This window comes from Lemur catta, chromosome 20 (genome assembly GCF_020740605.2).
Source record: "Lemur catta isolate mLemCat1 chromosome 20, mLemCat1.pri, whole genome shotgun sequence".
Lineage (NCBI taxonomy): Eukaryota > Metazoa > Chordata > Mammalia > Primates > Lemuridae > Lemur > Lemur catta.
Window position 1 is genome coordinate 19,040,092 of NC_059147.1, and position 13,165 is coordinate 19,053,256.

Sequence of the window (13,165 nt, forward strand, 5' to 3'; positions counted from 1 at the left end):
CCATATCTAATATAGTATTTCATCTGTTTCTTTTGCTTTTTGATTTGGCTTTTTCTTAGAAGTGAACTGAATTTCCCAAGGGTCATAATGTGATATGGTTTTTAATAGTTGAAACAGTAAGAAGATTTTTTTTTTTTTTTTTTTTTTTTACCAGAAGGAGTTTTTTCCTCCTGAAATTACATTCTGGATCAGGTTGCTAGGAAACCAGTTTCTTATTCAAGTCCCAAATCAATGCTTTGTCCTACCTTTAGGTCAGAAGTTCTGAAAGCCAGGGGTTAATTTGATCAGGTTTGCCTGTCCTGCGTACTCTTGCTTGCTTGCTTTTTTTTTTTTCCTCCCTTTTTCCATATAGCTGAAGGCTGCACTGCTAAATGCTGAAACTTAACTTTCATAGTTACCATGGTCATTGCAGTTGTTTTTCAGAAACTTGGACCAGCTCCTGTCCAGTTCAAATCAGTTGAGACCACTGACCTTTCAGCTGGGCCCGTGTAAATGCCCAAAAATGGCCTTTTGACATCAGAGAGCCAAAAACTCTATCCTCGGATCACAATAATGCCACTATTTTCTGCACAAGTGTCCTGTGGAATGCCATGAACCCTAAGATTCTGTAGAACAAACCTGTTACTTCATTTTTGCCCCCTGCCAATCACCTTTCCCTATACTTTAGCCCACTCCACTTCCCTAACCCATAAAGATGCCTAAGCCTTATCTTTGAGGAGTTGAATTTGAGAGCTGTTCTCCTGCCTCCTTGCCCGATGGCCTTGTGGTTAAATATTTTCTCTTTCACAAAACCAGTGATTGATTTACTGTACAAGGGCAGAACCGACCTGGACCTGGCTGATAACAGTTTATGGAAAAAGTGGTTTCTTTTTCTTCAGTATCTTGGAAAATGCCAACTAATGAAGGTTATTTATGCATGATTGAACTGGCAGTGGCGCTGAGAATAAAGCCCGAAAGCCACCCCTTCTCTGACCCTAGTGGCCAGCCCTGCACAGACTCTTCTAGACTAGGGGATAGCTGACATGCCTGGCTGCACACATGTCACAGTTATGTTATAATTCATCTGCATCTGGGTGGTGCCTGGTTGTTATTCTAGAACTTGGAATAGCTCTGTAACAACTATTAATAATAGCTATTACAAGTTGTGTAAAAGTTATTGTATAACTCATAGCAAGGGGATGCTGGTGACATTGTAAGAAATGGTACCCAAATCTTGAACTGTGCAAATAAAGTGTCTCCAACAGCAATGTAATTTTAGCTGGAGTTTCATGGCAACATGGTTGAAGGTATAAGAGGCTTGGGGAGTCCAACAGTTGGGATTTTCTTGAGATTTGGCAGGCCCTCACTCTCTCTGACTTGAGGCCCCCAAAGAGGGGGTTAGACTTGGCATGGCACGTTCACCAAGGCCAGGGAGCCCATTCTCATGGTATTCTGTGCACAGTGCTCCCTGGAGTTCTGCCATGCAGCCTCCCTGAACATGCCCAAGTAGAGGTCTCCTGGTCTGCTTTGCTGAGAATGGACTCTTTCAGATGTAACTCCCACAAGCGTGTGTTGGAAGGCCTGTTCTCACCAAGCTTCTACCCAGCCTCCTGGTGAGCTACTTTGCCATTCCAAATTTGCCAATATGAAACTATTTTGTTATTTTTTTTTTGAGGCCAAGGAAGCATGGGAACTACCAAAAGGGAAGAAATGCACCCGATCTCAAGTCAGCCTGGAAGGGGGTTCACGCTGGGACAGGATCTGAGCTGGGCTTTGGTCCCAGGGAGAAGAGACTTCCTCCTCTCTCAGGGGCTAGGAGGCTTTGGACTCTGGCCTCTGGCCCCTAGCCACCCGAAGGCAGGCTACAAATGGCGCCGTTTTCCCAGCAGTGACACCAGGAAATGGCTAGTTTCTGCAGCAGCCACTGTTTGGGGTGGCGGTTGGGTGCCCTCCAGCCTCGAAGGAGCGTATCAACAGGCAGGCTTCAGAGGAATCTTGGAGTCTCACTGTGCTCTGGGTGCTGGCGTGTCGGCCAAGCTTTTGCACAGCTTCCTTCCCTTTCTTCATTCTCAGCAACCATTTTAGCACATCAGGTTTGCAACCGTGGAAAAGGTGTCCCGTTTGAAGAATGCGGTGATGGGCCAATTGCTGCCCTCCACCCCAGCTATGCCCCTGTGAGCGGGTGGTAGGAGGGACATTTTGGGAAGGGCTAATTTCACCAACTAGGTCATCAGCACAGTCCTTAAGACTCCTTTCTTGGGCTCTAATGGAGAGAGTTAGGGCTGCGGATTTGGCAAAGGCAAAGTTCTGTCAGTGACCCCAAAGTAGCCCAACCATTGCAAGGTGCACTCCACCACCTGGAGGGCTGCTAAAATGCAGACTCTGATTCAACAGGTCTGGGGTGCGGCCTGAGGTCCTGCCGTGCTGCGGGTGCAGCTTTAGCACTGTGGTTCTCACAGCATGACCCTACAAACAGCAGCAATAGCATGGCCAGGAACGGGTTAGAAATGCAAATTCTTGAGCCCCACCCAAACCTTCTAAATCAGACTCTCTGAGGGTGGGGCAGCAATCAGTGTTTCAGCGAGCCCTCCAGGGGACCCTGCTATATACTAAAATGTGCGAACCGCTGACTCATACAGACTGTGTGTTTGCTAGTCATTCCACTTGCTCTTTAATCTTAGCATCCTCGCAGATTGTTGGTTAGAGCAGTCTTTGCTCACTCAGCCACTGGGAAAATCTATCACCTAGTTCTTTGTTTTTATACCTATTACTGTTGTCTTTAGTTTAGGGTTCAAAAATGAATTGCCTATTAAGTACAATAGTTCCCTTGTATCCATGGCTTCAGCTACCCTTGTTCGACTATGGAATGAACATATTAAATGAAAAATTCCAGAAATAAGTCATAAGTTAAATTGCACACCGTTCTTAGTAACGTCAAGAAATCTCACACCATCCCACTCCATCCTGTCCAGGACACGAATCACCCATTGTCCAGTATACCCCTGCTGTATACATTACCCGCCTGGAGATCACTGAGTAGCCATCTTGGTCACCAAACAACTGTCATGGGACCGCATGCATGTGTTCAAGGAACCTTATTTTACTTAATAATGGTCCTAAAGCACAAGAGTAGTGATGCTGGCATATAATTGTTCTATTTTATTATAAATTATTATTGTTAACCTCTTTCTGTTATAAATTAAACTTTATGATAGGGTATGTATGTATAGGGAAAAACATAGTACATATAGGGCTCGATCCTATCTGTGGTGTCAGGGATCTACTACTGGGGGTCCTGGAACACAACCCCTGAGGATGACAGTGGATTACTGTATAGGTCTGAGTTTACAAACATTCTAGAAAAAGCTCCATTTGGCACTTGCTGTGTGTCAGGTGTACTGGGCTGAGGGCTGTGAGAGGTACAAACAATATAGAAAGAGTCTCCATCCATAAAAACACCTCTAACAGGTTTAAGGGCTTACTAACAGACACACTGCGGGGCCACACCCACAGAGTTTCTGACTCAGTAGGTCTGGGGCGGGGACTGAGAATTTGGATTTTAATAAATCACCAGGTGCTGCCGGTCCAGGGACCATTTTTGAGGCCCACTTCCTTACAGCATTCCTTCCCCAATGGCCATCTGCTTTCATGCCTCCTCCCTCTCTTGCAGGTGGGCCGTAGGGGATCGGGGGTGGAGGCAGGGACCCTCAGCCATAGCTGTACATCTACAGAAAGAAATTCACTCCAGGGCCAGTCTTTAACCATCTTTATTTCAACAGGAGGCACTGACAGGGAAGCGGTCCTATGAAAACACACTGCAAGGCTGGGGAAGAGGCTTCTGCGGAGGTGCCCCACTGCCCCCTGGAGGGGAAGCTTGAGAAAGGCACTGGCTTAGATAGGCTTTAGGGACACACAGAACAGGTGCAGTTTCAAGATATCAAACTGGGACGTGGTCCTTCTCCTAAAAGGGATTCCTGACTCAGTTGCAGCACGAGTAGCTGGGTGGTTTTTCATCTCTAGCACTTGCTCTCAGCCCCGCTGTACAAGTTATATATATAAAGATGACCATGCCCCTCTCCAGACCAATTAAATCAGAATTTGGGGAGGGGGTGGGTTCTGGGCAGATAGGTCGAGAATCACTGTCCCCCCCTCTGCCTGCTGTGCCCAGGGCTGGGGAGGGCAGGGGCAGCTGTGGTCTCTGTTAGCCTTTCTCCAAGGATTCGGGGACTGATGGAATAAAAGCTGAGAGAAAAAGTGATGGGAGCGTCGTCCCTGGGTGGCATTAATGTTATCTGTTCATTGCTTTGAAAATAGGTACTTACTTGGCTTTTGAGTGAAAGCCAGATAAAATGCCACATCAAAATAGGGCCACGTCTAAGGGCTTGTTAAACCATTATGGACTTTAAAAAGCAGCTGCAGTGCCCAGCGCCGCGCACGGCCAAGAGCTGTCTGGTGGAAGGTCATGGGGTGATATCTAGGTCTGCTTGGTACAAATGCAGATTATTAAAAACCACTCGAGCTTTGCAGATATGTCAAGAAATTAAATTTAGGGACTCACAAGGATTCAGTTCTCTAAAATATAGATCTGTAGTGTGTAGCTGTAATGGCTAATATGGGATTTATATTTCATAGCTATATTTGGAAACCACACGACATGGAAATAATTGAATGAGGAGGATAAAACAGTTCCTTTAGAATTCTTCTTCTTCTTATTATTTTTTTCTGTTCTTTGTCGGGCTAAGACGATGCATAGGTCTTAGGGCTGAGGAGATGGCTTTTGGCTGACGCAGGTGACCCTGTTACCGCCAAGGGGTGATCCCCTTCAGGTAATAAACCCATTTGATTGTGGCCTCACTGCCCTCCCCAGGGCGGCAGCTCACGGTCAGCCTGGTGGTGATGGGGGTTTTGTTGCCGGAAGGGTTCCCGTCAAAGTAGACGGTGATGTTGTTGATCTTCTTGGCGCGCACGGTGTCTGTGGAGCGGACGGTGAAGGCCGGGTTCTCCACGATGACGGAGAAGGTCACCACTTGGTGGAAGACGTTCTTGAAGGGGATGATTATGTTGTACCCGGCTCGGATCAGGAAGGGACCCTGGGGCTTGGGGGGCAGAGCCACTCCGAAGAGGGGGATGACATACTCCCCGCCTATAATCGACGACAGGCTCAGGGTGCCCTTGGTCTCGCCCAGGTGGCTGGGCTCAAAGAAGACTTCCATGCTGACCTCGGTGCCCCCCTGGGCTCCCGGGGCTGCGCTAATGACCCTCTCCGTGTGGAAGTCCGCACAGTCGGTCTGAAAGGGGAACAAATGAACTCGGCTCACGCAGGATCCCAGAGCTCCAGTCCCCACCGGCCCCCATCCTGGACGTCAAGCCACCATGTCTGAGTGAGCCGGGCAGGTCATAGCTCCCTTGCAGGGAAGGTGTTACTAATTATTATCCCTATTTTACTGCAAAGAAATGGAGGCAAAGATGTTAATAACGTGCCCAAAGACACAGCTGGATTGCGTTGATAAGGCAGCCACTCCGGCCGCTCCCCCGCTCTGGTTCTTCTCTCCCTCCGTGCACATGGAAGGCTGCATGTTCTGGCTCCCTGTGGATGGGCGGGGCTGGTGCTGGACAACTGGGCTGAGCGGAAGTGAAAGGTGTCACTTCCACACTAGAGTACGTAGTTTCTCCTCTCTGCTTCTGGGACTGGGGACGTTTGAGGTGGTGCTTGCTCTTGAGCCTGGACCCCGAGGGACCAAGATGAGCAGAGTGCCCTGTGGACCCTCGCTATTCTTATGGCACAGATGAGAAATGAGCCTTTGTTTGTTTTAAGCCACTGGGGTATCAGGAAGTTCCTACAGCATAACTTTAGCCTCTCCTGACTGATACGATTGATTGACAGCTTCTGCCTCTTGACCATATCCTGAGACCCCGATTGTAGCGGGGCACGTGGCCACCCAGTATAAAGGCTACATGCCCCAGCTCCCCTTGTTGATAGGTGTGGCCCTGTGAAGTTTTGTTCAGTGGAATATTAGTGGGAGTGGTGTATACAATGCCCTGTGCAGCTGGCTGGGGTGTGGATGTCACCGTTTGCCATCGTGGCCCATGTGGACCACAGCGACTCCCTGCAGAGAGCAGAGCATCGGGATGGAAGGCGTCTGGGTGCCGGATGTTGTGGAGCCGCCATTCCAGCTCACGCTGCCTATGCCCAGGCTGGCATGTGTCAGATGAATAAACTATTTTGCTATGATTTTGGGTTTCTGTTTTAGTAGTTAAACCTCCATTCCAACCGATAGGGTAGCTAATGTATTGGGAGCCAGGCTCTAAGAAAATGGCTTTGTATTCATATTTAAAAATTCTTACAGCAATGCTGTAAGGTCGGAGGTATTATCTTCACTTATAGATAAGCTTAGAGAACTTGAATAAACGATTCATACAAGAGTACGTGGGGAAGCCAGGGTTCAGACCCCCGTGTGTGTGTGATTCCACAGCCTGTCCTCACGGCCACTAACCTATGCCGTCTCACTCTGTGGACCACTGAGTGTGCTGCTGGAAGCAAAGCTCCCCCTGCCCCGCCCCCAGCTTGTTAAGATAGAAAGTCTGTAAAGGAGGAACCCAGGCCTGCTACTATTTGTTTCTAGCTGGGAGTTTCCAGGCTGGATTCAGGCCTTCTAGGCAGGGGTCACCATGACAATGACGCACTGACTCTCTCTGAGTCGCGCATTTCTGCACCTTCTGTGTCCTCCTCCTGTTATTTTTGAACCCAGACTTCTGGCGAGGGATGGGCAGAGGGAGGAGCAGGGTACTCACCCTGCAGAAGTATTCTGTCTTCTGCCGCGTATAATTGGTGAACTTTGCATAGACGCTTTGGTTGCTGCCCAGAACAGTCTGGAAGTAGACAGGCTTTTCAGGAGGTGCCGGCAGGGCCTTCAAGCTGAGCTCATATTGGTAGTAACCCAGATCACTGTTGTGCAAAGTTAGTTTCCCAAAGGTTTCTCCAGCTTTCAGGGGCTGGAATTCAAATGCAAATGTGCCCTGAAAGAGGAGACAGAGGCCACTGTCATGCTGAAGGTCCGGCCCATCACCTGCTTCACAAGCAAATGCCCACACTGATCTCAAGCCTGGGCATCCTCTGTCCAAACCAGCCCACTTTCCTTCCCCTGTATCTCTTCTAGCTTTCTCTAGTCTAGATATTTCTATATCTGGGATCTCTGTGAGTCTAAAAATAGCTCCTGGGTCCTCTCCTGAGAAGCACGCTTCTGGAGATGAGGTGGTGGTGTCAGCAGGAGGACTGAAGGTCAAGTGGCCCCTTCTTTGCTCACAGCCCATCTCACCATAGCTTCCCGGGTTCTGCCATCTCTTGGGGGAGGCTTTCTCCTCCTTCTGTTGCTACCCATAGCAAAACAAAGCAGGAAACAGCATCGCTTACAATAGCAAAGCAAGGGAAATAGTTCAAGTGCATTAACAGTGGAAGATTGGTCAAATAAATTATAATTTTCTCACTTCAGTGGAATATTATGTAGACATTAAAAGGATGAGGCAATAAGCATTGAAATGAAAGGTGTTGATGATACTGTAAGTAGAAGAAAGAAGGTTCCAGAAATGTATATTAAAGTATGAGCTCATTTTTGTGGAGAAGAGTTAGTCTATGCATGTATAGAAAAGAGATTGTAAGAATATATACCAAATTGTTATCAGCAGTTATGTTAGCGTGGGGAAAATGGGATTTGTGGGGACTTTGATTTTCTGTTTCATATACTTTTATATAGTTAAAATTTTGTTTTAATATGAGTAGGTTTTTACAAAATAACTAGTTCTTCTTATTGAGGAATATCAGAATAAAAAGAGGATGTCACTGAAGTTATAGATGTTTAACAGAAAAGAATATAGTATAAAAATTTGGATGATTTTACCACCATTAAAAAACTTAGATGAAATGGACAAATATTTAAACAAATATAACTTATAAAAACAGACCCAAGAAGATATAGCAAACCTACATAGTCCTATAGACATTAAACAAATTTAAGCGATAGTCAGAAAATTTCCCTTAAAGAAATTCCAGAATCATAAACTTTACTTGTGGGTTATATCAGGCAATCAAGGATGAAAGAATCCTAGTATTCCACAAATGCTTCCAGAGGAAAGGAAAAGAGGGAACCTACCCTAGCCAGCATAGATTTGATAACAAAATCCAACAAGAATAATAGAGGAAAGAAAAATTGGATGCAGTCTCCCTCCTGAACACAGGTACAAAATATCTAATAAAAACATTATCCACCTGAATCCAGCAATATATAAACAAGAGAATATTACATGACTAAGTTGAGTTTATTCCATGATTGTGAAGTTGGTTTAACATTAGAGAAAAAGCAACCAATTGCTACACTGAGGCAGACTGAAAGGAGAATAATCATATTAGCATCTCAATAGATGTGGAAGAAGTATTTGATAAAACTCATCTATTTACGGTATTTTTAAAAAAGCTCTTAGCAAACTAGGAATAGAAGGAAACAGACATCCTTAACTGATAAAGTGTATCTATAAGAACTTTAAAACAAATAACATAACAAACGGTGAAACTCTCAATGCTTTTCTTTCAAGATCAAGAATGAGAGAAAGATACTCTCTAGCACTGTTCTATTATATTTGACATTGTTCTTGAGGTGCTAGATAGTGCTATAAGGCATGAAAGGAAATTAAAGGAAAATGTTTAAAAAGGAAGAAACAAAATTGTGATGATTTACCCATGATATGACTGCAAATGTAGAAAATTCAAGAATCTGTAGTTAAACTTCTTAATAAGTAAATTTTAGAAGACAGTTGCATATAAAGTCAATATACAAAAGTCAGCTATATTTTTAGATGCTTGCAACAAACAGAAAATGAAATTTTAAAAAGATACCACTGACATTAGCATCAAAATACGTAAAACCTAGAAATAAATCTAACAAAATATGACGAAAGTTTCTGCATAGAAAACCACAAAACGTTATTGAGAGAAATTTAATAAGACTTAAATTAGTAAAGGTTTGCTCACAGATTGGAAATCTCAATATTGTGAAGATTTGAATTCTCCCTATGATGCACAGGCTCAAGACAGCCCAATATTCCCCACTTCCGGGTATTCACAGCCTCCTGCAGTCCTCGCCCACATCGTACCAAGGGTGGTCTGTGTGACCGTTAGCGGAGATGTAAAAGTTGCTGGCTATACCCCCAAACCGCAGGGAGCCAAGAGCAGGGCGTCCCCTTGGGGCACATTGGGTGCCCCTTGGGTTTGAGGTGGCACTGTTGACCCCAACTCCAGGGGAGCAGGGGGCAGCTGCCCTTGGTCCCCCCCTGGGGTTTGAAGGGAGAGCAGAGTGGCACTGGGTGCCCAGGGCCACCTCAAGAGTTGGGGTGGAGGTTGGGGCCAGGGGACCCACGAGAACTGGGGCCACACAGCCCTCCCCATGGAGGATTAGAGGAGGATCCAGGCTTCTGCTGATCCTTGGGGACCACAGTAAGGAGGGATCACAGCCTCTGCTGCTGAGGGGGGCGGGGAGAGGGGGAGAGAGAGAGAGAGAGAGAGAGAGAGAGAGAGAGAGAGAGAGAGAGAGGAGGTACACTTGATATGCTATTATATACTAGGCTTTCCTTTTCACCACACATATTATATTCTATGCTACTTTTATAATTAGCAAAGAAAAAGACAAATATCTTTAGTTTGAAGAAAGCACACAAACAAATGGTAGAGACTAGGTTCATAATAAAGAAGCCCATTTTACCTGTCCAAACCAAAGCTACATGCCCCTAGTTCATGTGAGGACTTCAGCAATGAGGAAAGGAACACGAGGGTGATTGTCACCTGCCTTCCTGACCACCTCCTGCCAGGGCTGGCCCACCCTGGGAACGCGCGTCAGAGGCCGCATGGGCAGAAGCCTCTATCACGGCTGTCAGGGGAACCCAGGGCCGTACCTCGGAGTTGGCAGGCACCGCAAACTGGGAGGGCAGGCTCATGTCCGGCAGCCTGCACTCCACGGAGAAGGTCACCGAGTAGGGCAGGGGGTTCTCCACCTTGATGGAAGCCGATGCACTCTGCCGGACTGGGGTCACCATCTCGATGGTTTTGATGATGCCTGAAGGGATGACCCTGAAACTCACCGTGTAGTACAAGAACTCATTGGTCACCTCATTTCGGAAGATCACCTGCATTCACAGCGAGAGAGGGAGGAAGGAGGGCAGAGCAGGGGTTAGCCGAGGGTCCTCTGCACATTTCCAGGAGCTCCTTCTCTTTGTTAGCGCTGCCTGGGGACCTGAAGCACAGGTGCCGGGCTGGCTTAGCCCTCCCAGCCTATCTGGATCCCTGTCAGCCGGCCCTTCTCCTTAGGTATCCAGTCTGGTTCCTCCTAGGCGAGAGAGTAGGAAACAGGCTCGGCTTGCTGCAGAGGAGACTAGAGCGGCGTTGTCTGCTATGCGGACAGTGGGTGGCCCTGGAGGACAAGCAAGGCCTCTAGAGGTTCCAGTTGTAGTGGTCTTTACTCCTATTACTGTCGTTGCTGGAATAGTTAGTTAACAATGACGACGGCGACGATAGCATCTAGCACTTCATGAACGATTACTGTGTGCCAGGCATTAGAAGAAGTACTTATTGAATCCACATAATTTGTAGGCACTGTTATTATGCCACCTCACCTTTTTTTTTTTTTTTTTTTTAAGAGATGAGGCTTAGCAAAGTCCAGTATCTTGCCCAAGGTCCCATGCACAGAAACGGCAGAACTAGGATTTGAATCCAGGTAGGATTGACTCCAGAGTTCGCACTTACCACGCTACACTGCCACTCACCCCTGCAACTGACTTGCAGATGCGCAGCTCACTGTTTAAGTCCTTTTCCCTGGTAACTGATGATGGTGAGCACTGTCTTGTGTGCTTATTGGTCATTCACACGGCTACTTTTGTGAAACAGTCTATGCCCTTTTGAGTACATTGGGTTGTTTATCTTATTACTATTGGGTGGTATTAGTTCTTTCTATAGTCTGGCTTTTTATTATAATTTCAACCTCTTTGTGTTATTAAATTTAAAGTGCTTCTGACACTCTCTGCCTTTTAACTGTAGTGTTTAGTTTTTTTTAAAGTAATCATTTCAATGTTTGGGTTGAAGTCTGCCTTCTTGCTAGTTATTTTGCATTTGTCCATTTTATTTTTCATTTTTCTGTTGCTATTTTCCTGCCTTCTTTTGGATTAATATATAATCTTTTGAAATATATTTTCTTTCCTCCACTGGCTTCTTAGCTATATTTAAAAATAATTTTTAGTGGCTGCTCTCGAGCTAACAATGTGAATCCTTAATTTATCACTCTGGTAAATCTCACGTTGTCTTGCCCTGTGCATGTGTAGGGCAACCTTGGGCAAGAACTGTAAGGGGACACAGACTCTTTCCCCTCGCCCATGCTCTGCTCCCTCCTCTCTGGTGTCCGACATTGTAGAAACCAGCTGTTTCGACTGCCCCAGACTCAGTTCTGCCTCCTCAGCTCTTTGGGGCTGCTGTGCTTTGCTTGGACTGTAGCTCACCGCACTGTAGTCAGGAAATTGTCCCAGAGAGCCGGGATGATCATGAAGACTCATCTCATGCGTTTTCCTTCCCTTTGGTGGATTACAGTATTGTGCTACTGCCTGTTGTCCGGTGCTGGAGTTGCCTCGGATATTCTGTTCAGTTTTATAGTTAGTGGTTTATGGTGGCAGGACTAGTTACTTTATTATAACCAGAAGCAGAAGCGCTTTTGATTCTTTAAAAAATGTTTGTTGTTATTGTTAATTTCAATATGCATTACTGCAAGGACATTCATGATCTGGGCTCACTCTGTTTTTACCCAAGTCTTTACACTTACATTTTATTTATTTATTTTTAAATTTTTTTTATTTCAGCATATTATGGGGGCACAAATGTTTAGGTTATATATATTGCCTTTGCCCCACCCGAGTCAGAGCTTCAAGCGTGTCCATCCCCCAGACGGTGCACACCACACCCATTAGGTGTGTATATACCTATCCCCTCTTCCCCCCTCCCACCTGCCCGACACCCGATGAATGTTATTACTAGACATGCACTTAAGTGTTGATCAGTTAAAACCAATTTGATGGTGAGTACATGTGGTGCTTGTTTTTCCATTCTTGGGATACTTCACTTAGTAGAATGGGTTTCAGCTCTATCCAGGATAATACAAGAGGTGCTAGATCACCATTGTTTTTTGTGGCTGAGGAGAACTCCAGATATCTAAAACCTTCCTCATATAGCCATCTAATCTTTGACAAAGTAGACAAAGTCATACACTTACATTTTAATACACATCTTCATGTATATTTTTGTTCACCTCTATAGTTTATGAATATCTCTATTCTCTCCCTAGCCTTCTCTCTGAATGAGAAAACGTCTCTTATTTCCCCCATGCGCTTCTTCCTGTATGAGGAAATGTTTCTCACTGCCTCATTTATTCCTCCCCTTGCTCTTTCCCATGTTGAGATTACATAAAATATTCATGGTAGATTGTTTTTCAACAATTATTGTCAATTGTCTACTAATTTAATTTTGATTCTTTGTTCATTTTATCCTTATAGTTTCCTCTTATATACACTTATTTTGTAAGTTTTATTGATTTAAAAATTTTCAATTTTGTAGCATTTTTTTAGGCAGGGTTTATGTATATGGGTGGGTTGCTCTGAGTTCTTGCATGTGTAAGTTTTGCCTGGAAAAAGAGTTCTAGATTGAAAATCATTCTCACCGAGAAATGCGAATGGCTTACTCCATTATTTTCCTGTATTTAGTGTTTCCACCACAAGTCTGATGTTACTGTGATTATGTATATATTTTTTCTTTCAGACAGACTTCTGTAATGCAATTACTGTGATTATAGTTTCTTTTTATTTTCTCTAGACTCATTTAGGACTTTCTCTTTCATCCCAGTTTTATGAAACTTTGTTCTAATGCATTTAGGTGGGGGTCTTTTTTTTCACTCATCCTGTTTGACAACTGGGTGGGTCCCTTCAGTTAGAAGACTCAATCTTTTTCAATAGTCCTGGAAATATTTCTTTGATTATTTTTTTCAAAGTATTTTTTTCCTTCTATTGTCTTGTTTGTGTTTCAGGACCTTCTATTAGGTGGATATTAGAACCTCTTGGTTTATATTTTGTCTCATATTTCCTTTCATTCTTTTTTCAAACAGCTTTA

The 13,165-nt window shown here is 44.9% G+C and overlaps 1 protein-coding gene across 1 annotated transcript in view; it reads right to left on the reverse strand.

Moving 5' to 3' along the window:
• Positions 1–3,730: 3,730 nt before the first annotated feature.
• Positions 3,731–13,165, reverse strand: part of HYDIN (HYDIN axonemal central pair apparatus protein) — a 296,336-nt gene continuing 286,901 nt past the window's right edge. The window contains exons 84-86 of the mRNA XM_045534000.1: positions 9,919–10,149; positions 6,772–6,996; positions 3,731–5,267 (exon numbers count right to left, since the gene is read on the reverse strand). Coding sequence (XP_045389956.1) covers positions 4,779–5,267; positions 6,772–6,996; positions 9,919–10,149 — 945 coding nt within the window. The 3' untranslated portion in view covers positions 3,731–4,778. The remainder of the gene's footprint in view (positions 5,268–6,771; positions 6,997–9,918; positions 10,150–13,165) is intronic.